At 49.4% G+C, this 19881-nt stretch overlaps 2 protein-coding genes across 5 annotated transcripts in view; one reads left to right on the top strand and one right to left on the bottom strand.

The window, feature by feature from the left end:
* TOM1L2 (target of myb1 like 2 membrane trafficking protein) overlaps window positions 1-19881 on the top strand; it is a 109666-nt gene that overhangs the window by 4679 nt on the left and 85106 nt on the right. The window lies entirely within an intron of this gene.
* Window positions 10164-10986, bottom strand: LOC308487987 (small nuclear ribonucleoprotein-associated protein B-like; the record flags this gene model as incomplete). Its single annotated transcript, XM_081027041.1, is given in 2 exon segments — window positions 10164-10331; window positions 10333-10986. Coding segments are annotated over 2 exon segments (696 nt in total). The 3' UTR covers window positions 10164-10289.

Genomic DNA, 19881 nt, shown 5'->3' with positions numbered 1-19881 from the left:
GCGGGGCTTTGACAAGTGTGTAGGACTGGAGTCACGTAGAAAAGGAAAGGGAGGCTTGGGGGGCTCTCTCCACAGAGACAGAAGCCTGGGCAAAGGCTGGAGAGTAAGGGGTAGGTGGGGGTAATGGGATTAGTTCTATTTGCCCGGAGAGGGGACAGGTGGAAAGGAAACTGCAAAGGTGGGGAAAAGCCTGACTGTGGAGGGCTTCAAAGGTTGACCAACTCATGTGGACTCTTTTACTGGGGAGCCATGACTGATTTCTAGGGAAGGAGAGGCATGAATGTCTGTACAGAGTCAGGCAGAGGTCATTCTTTCTTACCATCAGAGCCCCCGCTCTGCGCAAAGGGAGCTGGGGTCCTACAAGGAGGACAGCAGTGGGCAGTGCCAGTTCCTACAAGGTCTGAGCAGGGACCTTCCTGTGAGCCCCCGTCAGAGCTGAGGAGGTGCTGAGGCAGGTGGATGGAGCGTGGGAAGAAGTCTGGGCTCCTGAGAGCTGGACAGGTTGTCAATCAGCAGCCTTGGAAAGCCACGTGGTGAGGGTCAGCCCGCTCCTCATCCTGCCCTGCTTTCCATGTGCATGAACGGGAGCTGGGACACTCAAGGCTTTACTGCAGGGGTACCACTGCTAAGAGTGGCTAATTGGGGTATTAAAAATTCTCAGGATTGTGCTTTCTAAAAAACAATGTATAGCCATGTCGAAAATTTGAAAAATGTACAAAAATGCAATAGAGGAAAAAATTATAGCGTGCTTTTTTAGAAACTCATTGAGATTCCTCTCATTTCATATAACAAGTGGAATAAGTGGAATTCTTGTGTATTTCATTTTTCATTTTTGCATGCTTTGGAAATGCAACATTGTACATGCATTCTTAGCATATTTCTGTGTACTCCACCTGTGTTTGGTTTTTGTTTTCTTGGTAGGAGAGATATCAAGTGAGGAAAAGGGTAGAAATATAGTGTCCAGAGGGGCCACAGTTCATGGTTATTGCTCTCGACCTAGCAGATAAATAATTCAGAATTTTTAGGACAACCTAATGGTCTGAAAAGATACAAATAGCGTTTGGGCTTTGTTTGCTGACCCAGCTCATTGCAGTTAGAAGAGGGGCCCTTTGAAAACTAATCTCAGATGTGGTGCTTAATTTAGTGCTCTCTTCAGCCCTCCTGCCCTAGAAAAAGCTCTTTGATCTTTTCGCCCAGTCATCAAGCACTCACCTCCTCCAGGCAGTCTCTCTAGACCACCCTGTTTATGGTGCTGAATCTCTTCTCTGAACTCACAGTGTTTGTCCCGTGTCATTTATTTGCCTCTTCCCTCATCTGTTAAATAGAATATTACTTATCCTCCAGGTGTTTGTGAAAATCAAATGAAAGAACATGTGTAAAGTCCGTAGCACATACAAGGTCTGACAATTAAGTTTGCGAACTTGCCACCGTGCGCTGACATTGACAGCAATGAGCAAACAGCCCAGTAAGGTGTCAAAACCTTGGTGTGTCAGTGTCTCAGAGCTGTGTTTGTGTGGCGCTCGTTGTTGTTGCGTGTTCTTGTGTGCCGTCGCGAGAATGTCTGAGTTTGAATTAGAGCAACAAACAAACATTAAATGTCCTGTTAAACTTGGCAAGAGTGGAAGTGAATCAGGGACATGTTAGTCCAAGTTTATGGGGATAAATGCCATGAAGAAAATGGCAGTGAACAAATGGATTAAATATTTTTCTGAGGGGAGAGAATGCGTCACTGACGAACAGAGGTCAGGGTGGCCAGTAACGAGCAGAATGGTTGAAAACATTCCAAAAATTCGTTGACTTGTGCGTCAAAATGGTTGGCTGACTGTGAGAAGCATAGCAGACCAAGTAAACATGATAGAGAAAGAGGAAAATTTTAACTGAAAATCCTGGCATGAGAAAGGTGTGTGCATAATGGTCCTGAAGGAGTTCACTGATGAACAAAAGCGAAGGAGAGGAAGTTTGCCAAGACCTTTTGGAGAGGCAAGACGATGTTTTGGGCCGTGTTATCACTGGTGATGAAACAGGTGTGCCAATATGATCCTGAAAGAAAGCGTCAAAGTGCACAATGGAAGTCAGCCAATTCTCCACGACCAAAAAAGTTCCATCAGTCCAAATCAAGACTCAAAGTGATGTTGCTAACCTTTTTTGATATCAGAGGGATTACTCATTATGAATTTGTACCAACTGGAGAGTTAACCAAGTTTACTATTTGGAAATGCTGAAAAGGCTGCGTGAAAAAGTTAGACGACTTGAACTTTCCGCCAACAGTTCACGGTTCTTGCGTCACGACAATGCACCAGCTCACACGGCGCTGTCTGTGAGGGAGTTTTTAGCCAGTAAACAAATAACTGTATTGGAACACCCTCCCTACTCACCTGATCTGGCCCCCAGTGACTTCTTTCTTTACTCGAAGATAAAGAAAATATTGAAAGGAAGACATTTTGATGACATTCAGGACATCAAGGGTAATATGACGACAGCTCTGATGGCCATTCCAGAAAAAGAGTTCCAAAATGGCTTTGAAGGGTGGACTAGGCGCTGGCATCAGTGCATAGCTTCCCCTGGGGAGGACTTCGAAGGTGACCGTAGTGATATTCAGCAATGTCAGACCTTTATATGTGGGATATAAAACTGAAAGTAACAAACAAACAAGACAAACAAACAAAAACTCACAGATACAGACAACAGTATAATAATGGTTACTAGAGGGAAAGGGGGGTCAAATATATGGTGACGGAAGAAAATTTGACTTTGGGTGGTGAACACACAAAGCAATACAAAGATGATGTATTACAGAATTGTACTCTTGAAACCTATATAATTTTATTAACCAATATTACCCCACTAAATTTAATAAAATTAAGAAACAGAAATATGAAAAAACGTTTCCAGCACCGTGTGCTGCACTTAGAACTAACATAACTCACCCTGTTGATTCCTTTTCTGCTGCCTATGCTGTTTCCTGTTGTTATTCATCTTGTGTCTGGTGTCTTATTGCCTTCTCATCCGAGTCCCACTGGCGGCTCGTCAGGGCGGGATGCGTACTTCTATTTCCTTGTGACTGGCACAGTGTGTGGGAGCGTATTCTCAGCAATTATTCACTCCAGAAGTTCCTCTCTATCACTCTTAGTTTTTAGCATCTTTCCAAGCTAAAAATATTAGCCATCGTTTACTGACCCTTCTCTATGTGCCAAGCACCGTGTTACGTGCTTTATACACATGGTCTCATTAAAATTTTTTCTTCTGAAAACTACGTTAAGTCAATGGTATTATCTCAATTTTGCAGATGAAGAAATGGAGGCTTGGAGGAGTTAACAAGTTGCCTGAGGTGGCTCACGTAGGCTGTGCGCAGAGTCCAGCTTCGACTTGTGTTCATACTGCAGTTCAGACAGCAAGCGGGGTCTGTTTCCATTTAGACACGAAGGGGCCTTACTGATGCCACGTGGTTTCCGTGAAATTAGCATCGTCCCGTCCAGGAATGCTAGAACAATATAGATGCCCATTGCCCTCTCTTTGTCCCTTTCCGACATTTGGCACTTTGTATGTTGGATTGGAGTGAGTTCTGCCTCTGCTGGTGACTCCCCGTGGGAGTTTCACCCGCATCTCGTGACCTGTGAACAGGGAAGGGGTGTGTGGTAAGAACACCTGTGCTGGCCTAGCTCACTGGGTTGTGAGGAGGGTGGGTGAGATACTGTATGTAAAAGCAAAATATGTTACTGGGCACCATTTAGATTAAATGTTCCATGAGCGGACCTGTTTTGATTTGTATCTGTTTACTTTTAAACAATTGTGGTAAAATATACATAATACAAAATGTACCATTCTGACCATTTTTAAGTTTAGTGACAGTAAGTACTTTCACATTACTGTGCAGCCATCGCCACCAGCCAGCTCCAGAGTTTTTTCACTTTGCAAACTTGAAACTCTGTCAATGATACAACTCCCTGCTCCCCTCCCCCAGCCCCTGGCAACCACCAGTCTACTTTCTGTGGATTGGACTCTCAGTACCTCAGACAGGTGTTATATAGTCTTTGCCCTTTTGTCACTGGCTTATTTCACTTGGCATCACGTCTACAAGGTTCACCCATGTTGGAGCATGTGTCAGAATTTCCTTCTTTTTTAAGTGAATAAGATTCCATTGTGTGGATATACATACCACGTTTTGTTTACCCATTCGTCCATCTTTGGTCGCTTGGGTCGCTTCCACCTGTGAATAATGCTATGAACATGGTGTACAAATATCCGTTCGTGTCCCTGCTTCCGATGCTTTTGGATACATGCCCAGCGGTGGGATGACTGGATCATCAGGTAATTCTGTTTGTAATGTTTTGAGTAAGAACCGCCGTACTGTTTTCCATAGTGGCTACACCGTCTTACGTTCCCACCAGCCGTGCGAAGGGGCCCGGTTTCCCCACGTCCTTGCCATTTCTCTCATCATTAGTGATGGGGAGCATGTTTTCCTGTGCTTATTGGCCATTTGGGAATCTGTGGAGAAATGTCTGTTCGTCCTTTGCCCATTTTAAATCACATTGTTTTTGTTGTTGAGTTTTAGGAGTTCTTTCTATATTTTGGATATTAATCCCTTACTAGATACGTGATTTGCAAATATTTTCTCCCATTCTGTGGGTTGCATTTTTACTCTGTTGGTTGGGTCCTTTGATGCACACAAGTCTTTAATTTTGATGAAGTCCAGTGTGCCTCCTTTTTCTTGTTGCCTGCGCCCTTCGTGTCCTGCCCTTATTTTTCAATAGAGTCTAACACATGCCCGAAAGACAGGATATCGGTGATAATAGTACTTACTAAGTAGTCGGCATTACTCCTCACCAGGTACTGGATTAATTACCTCACATGCGTCGCTTCCTTTAATTCCCACCACAGCCCTGTGAGACAGGTACTGTCATTCACATGTATAGAGGAGGAAACTGAGGCTTAGAAGTTAAGTACCGCCCCCAAGGTGTGCGGATGATAAGTGGCAGAGCAGGGACTTGAACCCCGGCCTGTGGACTCCAGAGCTGGTATTGTGAACCACCAAACTGGATCGTTCAGTAATTATTTGTGGAATTGAGAGAATGGATACCTGCATGAACCTACGGCTGAAAATCTGGTAATAATTGTCTCAAGTGCAGCTCTGCCGTAGTCTTATAAATTATTCACCCAGTTTCAGTCCTCCTCGTATAATGCAGTGTACGAGGGTCCTCGTCACCCCAGCAGCTTTCTGAGAGTTTGGTTAAAGGCTGTACTTTCTCACAAGTCCTTGAAGCCCTTCTCGGTAAAGCAAGAGCGATGTCTTTTGCTTTCTCTTTGGATTTGCTTTGGAACTACACTATCAGAAGGAGAAAGGAAGGGGATTTAAACAGATGCCAAGTTGTCTAACTGACCAACTTGCTTTTGCGACATTACCAGCTGTTGTTTTAATCATTAATGAAGCATAAGCCTTGCAGTCTGGGAGACACGTCAAAAATTCTCTTTTGGATGTTGGTTTAATATTGAGTGTAATGGAGAGAGACTGACTCTTTCATCTCGGAGAATTGAGCTGCAAGTCTCGAGAGCTGGGGACAAGGACAGCGCCCTGAAAGAGGACACTGCAGCGTTTTCTGCCACCCCTCAAAGGAGAAATCACACCGAGTTCTGGCACGTCATTAGTCAAAATAGGAAATGAGGCCTGAGAAATGATGCGTTGGTTGGCGTTGCAAAGCGGAATGTGCTGGTGGCTTCCAGAGGCTGAGAATGCCCCATGTTAACTCTGGAAAATTTTAAACCAGCAATTCCAAGAATTACCGAATTTTGGCTGAAAGGGTCTTGGTGGCATTTGGTCCAGCCCCTCATTTTACAGATGAGGAAACTGAGGCCTAGAGAGGGTAGGTCTGTGATGTTTATACCCTGACAACACTCCCGACACCAAATGTGCGTGTGCGTGTGTGCGTGTGTGTGTTTCTGACACCGGCTGGGTGTCCTGTATGTAGTTCAGTTCTTACCTAACTACTTGGAGTTAGCAGAGACCCCATAGCTTAAGGGCTCGGTCCCGCAAGACTGCCCCCACTACAGACACCAGGGGCAAATCCCAGGTTGCCCCCTGGACTTCTAACCAACTGGCTGTAAATTGGGGGTTCCCGTGACCCCGCCTCAGGTTCCACAATGGCTCATGAAACACAGGAAAACACTTTACTTACATTTCATGGTTTATTATAAAGGATGCAAATCAGAAATAGCCAAATGGGAGGGATACATGGGGCTAGGTGTGAAGAGAAGGGGCGCAGAGCTGCCAGGCCTCTCTGGGTGCCCCCCAGCCCCTCAGCGTGTGCACTAACTGGGAATTCTCAGAACCGCTGGACATGGCCGTGATTGGCTAAGTCATTCAGCAGTGGTCTCGGCGACGGACTCAACCTCCAGCCCTCTCTCCACCTGGAGGTTGGAGGTGCAGGGTGGGCTGGAAGTTGCCAACCCTCTAATGCCCCGGTCTTTCTGGGGACCAGGCCCCGTCCTGAAGCTGGCTAGCCAGCCCCCGCCAGTTATTTCATTGTTATATAAAAGATACTCATCACTCTGGAGATTCCAAGGGTTTTAAGAGCTGCATGCCAGGAATCCAGGACAAAGATCAAATATTTATTTCTTACTGTGTCACAGTAGATGACCGGCCGAGACCCCACAGTGAGTCAGTGGTAAAACTGGGGAAAGAACCCTGTTTATGATGCCCCCACATGTTTTTCTGTTTACCCCAGTAATTTGGAAATTTGTATATGGGCGGGGAGGCTAAAGTCAGCCGTTCATTGGAGGGCGGTTCTTGACTCAGACTTATGAAGGTAAATACTTTTTTATTGTTGGAAAGTTAATCTCCTGATTTAGATTGCCTTGGTGGGGATGACTGTTTAGCTCCAGGTTTGATGACTGAAATGAACTTAGTTCATAAAATAACCTTTGGTCTTCTGTTTTATCTGCTTTTTCTGGCCCTGATGTGGAACAGAGACGCGAATCCCAGGCTAGGCTTGGGGACTAGTGCTCTGCCGCTGACTTGTTCTGTAACTTTCCGTGGGTCATGTCCTACCTGTTTCCACATTTGAAGAGTATGGATTGAACAATAGGGTCGGTATCCAAGTTCATTTCCACACCTAAAGTTTAAGTCCTAGATCCAAGTGGCTTTTAGTTTTTCTTAAAATGTTTAGCCTCCATAAGAGATTTTACTGTCGTTTTTAATTCATATATATGTGTGTGTATATGTGTGCGTGTGTGTATATTCTCTCTCTCTGTATATATATATTCTATATGTTCTAATATTTTTCATTGCGGTATAATATAATTTACTTGTGAATTATAATTAATGAAATGCATAAATCTTGTTATAGTTTTGACAAATGCTTCCACAGTTGTAACCTACACCCCTATCAAAATATAGGCTTGCAATCACCCCAGAAAGTTCCCTCATGCCCCTCCCCAGTCAGTCCTCCCTTCCAACACACCCCTTGCAGAGGTGACCATTGATTCTAACTGTGTCACTGGTCAGTTTTGCCGGTTCTAGAAGTTTCTGTCAGTGGAGTTATACAGTATGTGCTCTTTTGCGTTCGGTCCCTGTAGTATTTTGAAGTTTTCTGCTTTCTTCCCCCAGTCCTGAGAAATCATGTATATTATTTTCCCCACCTGTCATCGTGAAAGGTCGTGAGGTTTGGGGTCCTGCCGGTCCCCCTGAACTGTGGTTTGAGAGGTGAGGGCGCTCTCCATGGGCCACCATATCATCTGCTGAGTGTGACGGAGGGCACAGCTTGATTCCTAGAGAGGAGGTTGGGTTTGCTTCTGTAAGTGCTGGTGTCACAGTTTTCTCACTTGTCACCAGTAGGTGAGATCCAACCGCAGATGGAAGAGAGGAACTCCGACACCCAAAAATGTCACTTTAATGGCACATTTCTGACAAGGTGCCCATGCGATACACTCGTTTCAATTTCACAGCTATCCTTCTGAACAGAAAGGCCGACTGCTCCAGGGCCCAATAGCCGAAGTCAGGGGGCCTGGAAGGGGCCGAGAGCTGGTGGGGGAGCCGGCCCGGCGTGGACGCCCCATGGACGCCCGGGGCTGTGGAGCTCTGTCAGCGGACGGTGTTGTTTGTGTTTCTTCATTGTTTCCTCTTCTTAGTTTACAGCTCCTCTAAGTCAGCCTTCTCATACCCTGGTCGTTCGTGGGCCGTGGCAGGTCTCATTCCTTCCGTTCTCCTTCCCTTTCTACACTGTGCTCGCTCCACATTGCTGCCAGATCTGCCAGAACTCTCCATGTCCTTCAGAATGAATTATAAACGTGGCCCGGTGTCTCAGCCCTCGCTGAGCGGGCTTCCTCCCGTCTGCTCTTTAACGGGACCCACGTGTGCTCTGCCAGCCCCGCGCCCTCCTGTCCTGTGCGGTCACATTCTTCCCCCCGCCCCCCTCCCTCGTGGCGCCCCCACTTCTTTCTTGGTCCTGATTTCTCGTATACCCTTCAAGACCTACCTTAGATTCCCCCGCCCCCGCCACAAAGCTGGCCCAGAGGCCCCTGAACCACAGTGGCCCTTCTATCTTATATGTATTGAATAATTATCTGACTCTTTATTTCCATGCACCAGGTAGTGTGATGTGGGATTTTGAATTCGAAGATGAATAATGTTTGATGTCTGCCCTGAGAGGAGCTAAGTGTGCAGGGCCCAAGGGTGGAATCCTTGGGTGAGACAGAAGGGAGCAGAAGGGAACTGACATTTACAGAGTGCCTACATGGGCCACGAATGATGCTGGGTGCACTTAAGGTTCTATCTCATTTGACCCTCTTGACCTTGTGAGCTGGGCATTTTTACCTCAGTTGTGACTTTCTCAGAATCACACGACCAGCAGGATTAAAAGCTACTGAGGTCCGCAACACAGCCTTGCTTCCTAGCACCCCAGCCGGCCTCCTGTGGCGTTGGGTGGGGCTGGGGCGGAGCAGTGAGTTGATAGTCACAGTCTCTGTCTCCCATCTGCAACAGCCCGTGCAACTTTCCTCCTAGGTTGAAGCCAGGTGATAAAAGCCTCTGCCACCAAGAGGGTCCTTGTTTGGTGTCTGCATCCCAAGTGGAGGTTTGAGCGCCTCACGGGAGGGGGTGGGGAGCCGGCTGGGGCCAGGGAACATGACCTCGCAGTCTTCCTGCTTCTCTCCAATTTTCTACAACCAAATTGCTGTTTCCTGATTAATTCACTCTTAAGGCACAGACCACCTCTCTGCATACTTAAAAAAAGAAAATGGTAGTAAAATACACATAACACAAAATTTACCGTCTTAACCATTTTTAAGTGGCATTAAGTACATTGCTGTGCAACCATCGCCACCAGCCAGCTCCAGAACCTTTTTCGTCTTGCAAAACTGAAGCTTGGTACCCATTTATCAACTCCCTGCTCCCCTCCCCCAGCCCCTGGCAACCACCATTCCACTTTCTATGGATTGGACTCTCAGTACCTCAGACAGGTGTTATATAGTCTTTGCCCTTTGTCACTGGCTTATTTCACTTGGATTCACGTCTACAAGGTTTACCCATGCTGGAGCATGTGTCAGAATTTCCATTTTTAAGTCAGAATAAGATTCCGTTGTGTGGATATACCATACCATACTTTGTTTATCCATTCATCTACCTTTGGTCGCTTGGGTCGCTTCCACCTGTGAATAATGCTATGAACATGGTGTACAAGTATCCATTCGTGTCCCTGCTTTCGATTCTTTTGGATACATGCCCAGAGGTGGAATTGTGGTAATTCTATTTGTAACACTTTGAGGACAACTGCCGTACCTTTTACATTCCCGCCAGCTGTGTGTGGGGTCCCAACTTCTCCACACCCTCGCGGGCACTCTTATTTATTGTAGTCATCCTAATGGGTATGAGCTGGTTGCGTACTTTAGGGGGTGTATTATTAAGATCCTACGTAGATTCAGGATTGTTCAGAACCTAAGTGAAGGGTGTGTATCTGGAGGAAAGCCGAGCGTCAGTGTCGTGGGGAATATGTTCATTTTTTTTTTTTTACAATATCCTATTAAGAGTTTATTATAAATTTTGTTTCACAGGTCACAAGGAAATAAAAGGACTATGTACAGCCTTTCGTATCAGGCAGGGTGCTGAGGAGGGCCAAGATGAGTCTAGGGCCTTGGTGGGCGCATTCCCAGGGGATGGGGCCCTGTAAGGGAAACCAGACAATCCGGTGAGACTCCACGAACAACAACGCATTACAAACAAACAGGTCTGCAGTAATGTGGCCCTTAGGAACCGGGCCCACGCCTCTGTGGAGCTACTTCCATAACTCTGTGGCCAAGGGTCAAAGAAGGCCTCGCATCCCTGGGAGAGGGGGCCGCAATCCCTGGAGGGGGCATGCCCATTGGAGTTCCTCGTCCAGGGGGGATCCCCATTGGGGGACCCATGGGAGGCCTCATACCAGGAGGTGGGCCCATCATGCCTGGAGGGGGTGCCCCTCGACCCATAGGCGGGGGAGGACCCCCACGGCCGGGTGGGTACTGGGTTGGGGCCCCTGCAATACTGGCTGTGGCAGCAGCTGCAGCAGCTGCAACCGTGCCTCTTCTTTGGGGGGTCATCACCTGTTGTGATGGCCCACCAGCCCCACGCACTGGCCCAGCAAGTCCTGCAGGAGCCTGGGGCATGGGAACACCAGCTGGGATTCCTCTGCCAGCAGCCCTGCCAATCCCTGGGCCCTCAGCAGCTCCAGCAAGTGGTACTCGGGCAATGCCAGTATCTTTGGGAGGAGGTCCCTCTACTGTCATGGAGACCAGGTTCTCCCCACGAAGCAGCACCAGACCGAGGACTCGCTTTTCTTCTCTCACTGCCTGTTTTGAGTTCTTTGGCTTGATCTTCCTGAATTCATCGCAGTCACATAGGATCAAATTCATGTGCTTGTCAAACGCCTTGAAGGTGCCAATGAAGATACGGCCGTCTTGCAAGATGCACCTCATCCTGTAGTTGATGTGCTGCAGCGTCTTGCTGCTCTTGCCCACGGTCATGGGGGCGGTTCTGATGGCTTGGATTCCCCAATATGTTCATTTTTTAGCTTTTCGTATTTGCTAGATGATGCTATGTGGTTTGTCGTTAGATAGAATTGCTTTGCTGGGAGGGAGGGCGGCCACTTAGCCTTAAGGGTTTGGAGGCAGTGATAGAATGGAGGGACCTGAGGGATCACTTGTGGCTAAGTGACAGAGCACAAAGTATAGCCCTCCGCTGAGCTGTGTCTTGGCCCTTAGAGAATAGATGTCCTCCAGGAGGAGACACCTCCTGTCTGGGGGGCAGCTCACCACCCTGGGTACAGTCAGGCAGGTTGCAGGTAACGGAGGGAGGTGGGACAGACCCCCCTGGCCTGCTTGGTGCTGGGATGTTTGAGACACAATCACGCCCTCAGGGAGCTTCCACTGAGGGATATAAGCAGCATTTCAGCACCCCGTGAGACCTGGGATAGAGGGGCTCCGGGGGGGGGGCTGGGAGGAAAGCAGCAGGAAGGTGCCTGGGAGGCGCTGCCTGCACCTGGTTTGGGAGGAAGAGTAGGACTTGGCCAGGAGAGAGAAAGGAGGTGGAGGGAACAAGCCTTTCCGCTTGTCATGGAACTTCATCAAGTGCTTGCTCTCGTTGAAGTGAATGTCCCAAGGGGTCTTCAGTTTCAGAGAGAAGGACATGAGGTGATTCGTGCTTCCGAGCTTCGCCAAGGAGTAGGATGGAGGCGGGTAAAGGGCAGGGGCTGCCTTCTGAGTGTGGCCTCCCCGAAGCCCCATCCTGGTGGTCGGCAGGCTGCCTTTGAGGAAAGTGCACACAGCCTGCCGGCCTTCTTGTAGGTGAGCAGAGGAGGAAGCCGCACCTTGGCGTGTGTACGGGCGCCCCCAGCGGGGCCAGCGCTGGAACCCGAACCCAAACCCCAGGGCTCCCCCCGCCTCCCCCCGCACAGGCTGCCTCCTCTGGGCCTTCTGAGCCGAGTGTGTGTTTGCGTTTCAGTGAATGCATATTCACGGGTACACCCATTCCTATTTCAAAATTAGACACGAAGAAGTGTATAAAGTGAAAGTAACAAATGTACACATTGTTTTTAAAAAATTAGACAATACAGGAGTATGTTTTGTACAAAGTGCCGGTCCCCAGGTCCCCACTTTCCCACTCACGCCTGGCTCCCCAAAGGTGACCCCAGCAGCTGCTTAGTGTTTGTTCCTTGTTCCATGAAGTCTCTTTTGTATCCTGGGATCCTGCATAGGTTTCATTTTACAACTGGCTTCTGTCACGCCATTGTCTATTTTGGAGATCGTTCCTTGGCAGCACATTTCAATCTACCTCATTGGGCATAGCATTCCACCGAATGGATGTACAGTTAGTAGCCATTCTCCTACTGGGAGGCAGTTTTTTGGTTGTTGTTTTTTTTTTGGGGGGGGGAGGGGTTGCCCTTATAAACAAGGCTGTAACAACATGTCTTTGTACATTTATACATTTCTGTGGTTTAGATTACTGGAAGTAAAAAGTTGGGTCAGATTATAGGAGCACTTAAAACTTTTATAGAGACTGCCAGACAGCCTTCCAGAAGGGGGTCCTGCATTAGACTCTCACCAGCAGACCCCAACACTGCGCGTTTCCCCTGCACGCTCATCAGTACTAACATCTGTTACGTTCTGCACATCTGAGGAGGGCAAGGACGTGGGGGGGGGGGGTGAGCCACTCTCCCTGAGGGAAAACCATCTTGGACACTGTGGATTAAAGCTCGCGGCCTTTGGCTGCTTCCTTCCTGGCACCAGGCCCGTGGAAACGCAGAGTGGACAGTGCCCGCCGGTGGGGCTGCAGAGCCCACTGCCCCTCCTGGAGCTCTGGCCTTCCCTGCCCTGTACTAGGCCGGCCAGGACCTCACCTTTTCTTGTTGAAGTCTTCTTTCCTAGGAACCGCTTTGGTCACCACTTCCCGGTGGGCTTTCAGAGCCTCCTTTCTTTTTCCCGTCGCCTGCCAGCTGTGAGGTAACCACATCTGTCTCTGCCGCTCCAGGACAGCAACCTTTGATGCCCAGACTCACACTCCTCACATGTAGCTGGTGACTTGTTAGCCCCGAGAATCCAGGGTCTCCCTCCCCATCTCTAACCCAGTGAGATAAACTGGAACTGGGCGTTTTGTGTGTCTAATTAGGGTCAGAACAGAGCAGTCAAATTCTGTTCCCCCAAATCTGATGAGCATTCTCAGAGCCTGGATTTCAGGCTCCCTTCCCTTCCAGAGAGCTGGGAAGGGAGTGGCTGAGGCTGGAACTGCCATTCTTTGAGGGTGCAGCAACCCCGGGCAGTGGTGTGCTTTCCTCTGACTTACGGTGAGGCTGAGTCACATGCCAGAGACCTGCCAGGGAGCAAGTGCAGAGCCCAGGTGGGCCCACACGGAAGCCAGCACTCTGCTCAGAGGCCGGCTCCAAGCAGGTCCCTGAGATCCCATCCCAGAGACCCTCCCCCTAGAGGTGAAGACGAAGCGCCTCTCCTGGTGAGCCCCCTGGCAGAAGAAACTGCAGTTTGTCCTCCCGCCATTCCCTGCACACCGAGGCTCTGGCCTGTGTTCCCCAGATCTCGCTGTTTCCATTCACCGCTGGGGACCACCTTCGTGATTTTGATGTGTCCGTGAGCCACCTATGTTGTTATTTACAAAATAATTTGTTTATATTGACTCACATTTTTTACTTGGGCAAATTTACTTTTAAAGGACCTTCATCACTACTATAAACTAAAAACCAGTTTCACTTGGCATTAATCTAAAGTAACAAAAATAATAAACGGAGCGAGATCAAAACAAGGTTATTCTCAGTGGATCCTGTTGGCTTCCTGAGCCCCACCCCTTGTTAGAAAACATTCAGTGTTGGAACCTGCTTCCCTGGCCCACCCAAAGCCACTCTTTGGGGGAGCGCTCACTGGACCCGACCCCTTTTGGAGGCGCACCGCCTGTCTCTGGGCCTGCGCTTCTGCCCTTGCCCTCACCACGATGGCCCTCTCCTCAGCTTCTCTTGCTCATGTGGTGAGATTCTGCTCCTCCTGCGAGGCGAGGCTCAAATGCCACAGTTACTGATCCCTGTCCTCTGATCGCAGGGCCACTGTCATCCTCGCAGCAGGGCTCCCAGTTATTCCCTGGGACCTTTTTTGCATATATCCATCCTGGCACCGATCGGATGGTGAGAAGGTGCGTGTATGTTTGTCCTGTGAGACTTCCTGTGGGAAGGGCGCTGTGTAGCGAGTATTCTCCCGCCTCAGTCAGGAGGCCCAGGGGGCTGGGCAGACGCTGCTGGGCGCTGAAGCCTTGGTGTGCTATTCCCTGCACCAGGCCATCTTTCTACTGTGCCAGGTGCTCAGGGATGGTGCTGGGACCTGGGCCTTCCCGGCAGGCGTTTGACAACTGCCACTCCCCGCTCTAGAGCAGCACCCCGCACTGCGAGAGGTGGCCGTGCGGCCCTGAGTGGCAGGTGGCGAGAGCAGCTGTCCGGGGTAGAAGGCCCCGTGTGAGAAGCACAGGGCGTGAAGCCCCCGTGGAGGGTCCCCAACACTGTTAAAGCGGGGTCCTCTGCAGCTGCCCTGGGGCCCTGCCGTCCCTTGGCTTCCGCCGCTTTGGCTCGCTGGCTCCCGCTCTCCGTTCACTGGCCTTTGGGACAGTCTGCTGCTCACGTGGTCCCTGCTTGGCACTGTCACTTTTTGGTTTTGCCCACGACCCACTGTGCACAGTCTGGATCTGTACTCCACCCCCTCCCCGGAGTGCGCATGCCCACAGCTCGTGGCGTGGCCAGTGGGGGCAGAGGACCAAGCGCCCCCGTGGGCCCACGCTGCCCTGCACCCACTCTGCTGACCTCATGCTTCGGCAAGAGGCGTGTGGACTGCGGCCTGCTCAGCAGCCCTGGTGCCGGTCTGAACTGGCTTCGGTCTGAGAAAGGGGCCCCTTTTTCTAATTTGCTCCAAGTTTCCTGGAAAGCTGTCGCCTTCCCTTGCTGGGCTGTACATCCCCTCCACGGTAGGGACTCGGGTGCATTCATCTGGGTGTCCAGAGTGTGTGACACCGCAGCCTGAGCGAAAGGCCCGTGAATGGTTTCATCCAGCTGGTCTTTCAAAATGGAGCTGCTGGACTGGGACCTTACTGAAGGAAATGCAGGCTTTCATGAAGGCATTTAATCTCTCTCAGCCTCAGACCACTACATACCTCTTAGCTCAAATTGGATAATGCATGGAAAGCATTTTTACTGTTCCTCAAGTTTGCTGTAATTACTTTTTTTAAGTGGGAAAAACCCAGAGCCCTGCATTGCATGATGATTACCTGGGATCTAGTTTTGGGTGGTGCTGAATTATAGCCATGCAAAGAAAATCTCCATGAAATATTAAGGGGTTGCTTTTGCTCCTAAAATATCAACCATCGACTGAGAGTTACAGCCAATAAACAGAAAATTGGTATGTATGTGATGACGCTTAATAATGAGTTTGATCTGCTGCAATGTGGGTCTCCTAAGAGAGGGTCAGTAGCACAGCTGTGCTTTGTGGAGGTTTTAACTCTTTATTGTCTGATGGAGTCCAACTGGTGTCGGGCATTGAAATACATGTTTATTTCGAAGTGTGTGTTCTCTCAGAAAACTGCTAGTTCCCAGCTTGACATTGTTTTCAATCCAAGAGATTTCTGAGCCATATATATTTTTAATATATGCTAAATAATTCATCAAAGAACATGTGTGTTGAAACATTGGTGACTACCTCACTTCCAGTTTGACTGTTTCTACCCAATTTTTAACCGTGTTGGTCCTATAGGCAGTCTGTTTCTTAGCTAATGATATAAAATCATCTTTGAAAGGGAAGCTAAAGACTTCTGCATTACCTTTTGCTAGTTTCTGCTTAAAATCCACTGTTTGGTATTTGCAAAGGTCAGATGAGCTATTTTGGTGTCCACGGCCCTGATTAATGGGAAATCCTACGTTTCCATTGGCCCCTGAGGATGAAGGATTAGTGTGGCGCGGCCGCCGTGGCGGGCAGCATCTGTTGTAATGTCAGAAGCGTGGTGTTGGGAATTGCAGGAGCAGCAGGCCCATGAAAAATGGAGGAGGAGGGAAGCTCCTCTAGCGCTAGCCCCTGTCGAATTTTCCTCCGTTTGCAATGATGCAAACATCTCCTGGAGCATTTGTTCTCCTCCGTTAAACCTTGTTGCTAAGAATTTAATATGGAGAGCACAAGTGCCCTTCCCTGCGAGGGCTGTGAGCCCTGTGCACGGTCTCTTCTCACCCTGCCAGAAGGTTCCTCAGCTCCCTGCGAGTTGCATGTTTGCGTTCAGCTTTTCACCCCTCCTTGTAGGAGACATTGGTTTTATTCTAAGTTAAATAAAAATCATTGTGTGGGCTCCAGATTTTCGTGAGAAAAGCAGGTGCCTGGTACGCTGGGGAGAATAACTGAATCCGGGCTCTCTCCCCACCCAGGAGCAGATGGTATGCATGGGTTCATCTTGTGACCTTCCTTTGCGTCTAAGACACCAAATCTCTGATCCCACGGATCATAAATATTCTTTAGGTTTGCAGCCATGGAGGTGAAGGGAGTATCAAGCTGTCATTATCATTTTCCATTTCTCTGGAACCTTTGGAAGGAAACCGTCACATTTTAAGCACGAAATAAGCCTCCTGCAGCCCTGGGCTTTTTAGACATGTGAAGGCACCTCAGTAAGGCTGCCTCAGCCAAGGTCAGGAAGGAGCCCTCTGCTCGGCACCCCACCATCCTCCCCTGTCCACTCGGGGCAGCCTCTCCCAGCAGCTGCTGCGTGCCCAGCACTCTGCCTGTCTGCTCAAGGACCTCACTTGTAGTCACCATCGTGGTGATAGCCACCCATTGTGTAGACGGGGGACAGTGAGGGGTGGCCTCTTACTGCCCCAGAGCCCACATTCCCACAAACAAGTGCAGCATGAGGGTGCCCTGATAATGGGGGTGTGTGCTGTGCTGGGGCAGAGCAAGGAGGTGACCTCCGAGCTGGTCCCACAGGAGGTGGGGGCGGCTGGGAAGAGAGGACGTTAGAGAACAGGTACCCAGGAGTGGGAGGCCGCCAGATTGCAGGCTCTGGGTGCCCGTGTGGAGAACTGGCGAGGGGAGAGGTGGCAGGGAGGGCTGGTTAGTGACAGTTATCCTGAGACTCAGGTTGAGGAGCGTAGACATTATCTGGAGTTAACTGGGGAGCTCGGGGAGGTTTTCACTGTGCGTGGGGGAGATCCGATCAGATTTCTGTTTGGGGCAGTGTGGGCGGTGGTGCCCGTGGGGGCTGCAGTTCACTCCCATGGGAGCCGAGGAGGTGGAGCCCAGCCCGTCCTGCAGTCCCTGTCCTGGCCCCTGCACTGCCGCTTCCCCCCTCCTTTTCTAACCCTCCTCCTCCTTCAGATCACACCCAAGTCCTGCTTCCTTTCGAAGGTCTTTCCTGGACTCTCCAGGGAGCAGGCTCACCCTTCTCCCTCATCCCACAGCAGTGCCGGCTGCCACCATCTGACCTTCCGCGGAGACTACCTTGCTCCCCAACTCAGATTACTATTAGGTTGGTGCAAAAGTCATTGTGGTTTCTGCAGTTGAAACTGCAATTACTTCTGCACCAACCTGATAGCACTTTGGGCTCTAGAATGGTGCCAGTCCCCCAGTGGGCTGGGCCATATGGAGAGGAAGGCAAGGGGAGACGCTCTAAAGCAATTACAGCGGCGTGGAGGGGACTCGAACTGGGGACAGAACACATCTCGGTTTGAGACCCAGGTCTGCCTTGTACATTCTCTAGGACATGAGGTGATTTTTGTTGTTGCTTTTGCTGTTTATTATGCCAAGTTTCAAACATACATGAGAATAAGGAAAACAGTGTGATGAACTTCTATGTACCCATGACTCAGCTTCAACAGTTCTCAACATCTGGCCAATCCAATCTTGTTTCATCTCATTCCCCGCTCCTGGGCCCTGCATTATTTTGCAGCCAATTCCAGACATCATATAATTTTATTCATAATTGCTGGAGTATATGTCTCTAAAAGACAGTGGCTTTTCATTGAATTCTAGGCGTCTGAACTAGTTGAGCCCCAGCCTGTCCTCTGAAAGGCGGGAATGACGACGCCCTCACGCCAGGGCTGCTGTGAGTAGGCTGGCGAAGGCCTTTGCTGGAACCCTAATAGCTACCATCTCTTTACGACCTGCCTGGGGGCACACAAACCCAGGCTCCATTCTCAGCCCCAACACTCACCACCTGTGTTTTGGGGGCATGTTACTCAGTCTGAACCTCAGTGTCCTCATCTTTAAAAATGGGGACAGTCATAACTCCTTCATAGGATGGTTTCAAGGTTTCAGCGAGACAATGTCTGTATCAGCACGGCTCTTAGTACATGGCAGCTCTTACTGTAAATATCCTTTAAATGTACATATTATTTCTGATTCTCCACAATCCCACAGTGTTCGTTACTATCCCCATTTTACAAATGAAATGACAAAGGCTTAAATCCAAGGTTAAGTAATTTGCCTGAGGTCTTGGGGCGAATAAATTGCAGAGCCAGGGGTCTGAGCCCAGGTCTGACTGCCCCCAAGGCCCTACCTTAATTATGGCTAATTCTTTATTGAGCCTTGTTCTGCGGCCTTGTGAAAAGAACATGCTGATCTTGGGGCAGGCTGACCAAGGTCACACGGTCCTTACGTCTGTCTGATGTTTTACACCCGCGCTGGTTTTGTGGAAGCTGCTGATCTGTGTTGCAGATTTTCCCTGGGCCCCTTTGTTCCCATGTCCTGCCTTCTTCCTGCTTCTCATTTTAGGGGCTTGCTAGTGGCCACCTGCACCTGCGAGGAGAGAAATAGACAGCGAAGTGAGGAAGCACATTCAAATAAAAAGAGTTCACATTAGCCCTTCTGTGTACATCTCAGAGGCTGAGACGCTAAGGCAAAAATGAGGTTCCTAGGTTGTCTGTGAATTTTTGTTCTCTCTTCAGCCAGGATAGTAAGGGGTGGACGGGGCTTCTTTTGCTTGGAATGGAAAATTTGCAGATAATGTGGCAGAGCCGGAAATAAACCCCAGGCCCTCCCGCCTGGCTAGTCCCATTGAGCCGACGTAGTTCTGGTTTCATGGCAGTCAGCGTAAGCACCCAGTGCTCAGCGTTTTGTCCGGCTTTTCACATGTTTCATTTTCACGGCGCAGTGAGGTTCTCTGTTGTCCCTCTTTGTCAACAAGGAAGCCAAACACATAAATGCGTCGCCGTGGCCATGGGAGGGCAGAGCGGTGACTTGAGGGGAGTGTTCGGCCCCCAGCGGTCTCTTCTGAGGCCTCAGGACCTGCTCGCAGGCGGTGCTGGGCAAGCCCAGGTCGGGGAAATGGCAGTCAGCAAATCTTGAAGGCTCTGCTACTAAGGTGACCTTTGTCTACCTGTTTACTGGAGAAATGGTCTCCTTTGTGGCCGTGGGCGGCTTCTGGGTGTCATGCCTGCACAGCCGTCTTCAACGGTGTAGTTTCCTCAGAGGAAACACTAGAACAGATTTTAGGGGACAGATTTGAGTGTCCCAGGACTGTAGGTCATACAGGTATGATTTGCAAGCGTTGTGGAGAAGCCACCTTTCTGGGTGGGAATGCAAAAGCAGTCACCTCTGGCATGACAGCCTGGCTTTCTTGGGATCCAGCCAAGAAAACAATTTATGAGACTGACCCACACACTTAACTAGCTAAAGCTTTGAGCTGTAATCCAGAAGCTTTATTATGGAAAGCAGAGTTAAAATTGTTCCCTCTGAAACCCTGTGGCTATTTATTTGAATTAGTGACGTCACCCCAATGACAGCCGTGGCGACCAGTCTTTAATTGAGAGAAAATTTGCCTTGAATTTAATCAGAATGGCATTTCTCAAGGTCTTGAGTGTTGTTCTTCTTCCTTCAGCCTTACCTTACTCTTACTCTTCAAAG

The sequence above is a fragment of the Rhinolophus hipposideros genome (assembly GCF_964194185.1).
Source record: "Rhinolophus hipposideros genome assembly, chromosome: 20".
NCBI lineage: Eukaryota > Metazoa > Chordata > Mammalia > Chiroptera > Rhinolophidae > Rhinolophus > Rhinolophus hipposideros.
The sequence above is the reverse complement of the archived record's forward strand: the minus strand, read 5'-3'. Positions and strand labels throughout refer to the sequence as shown.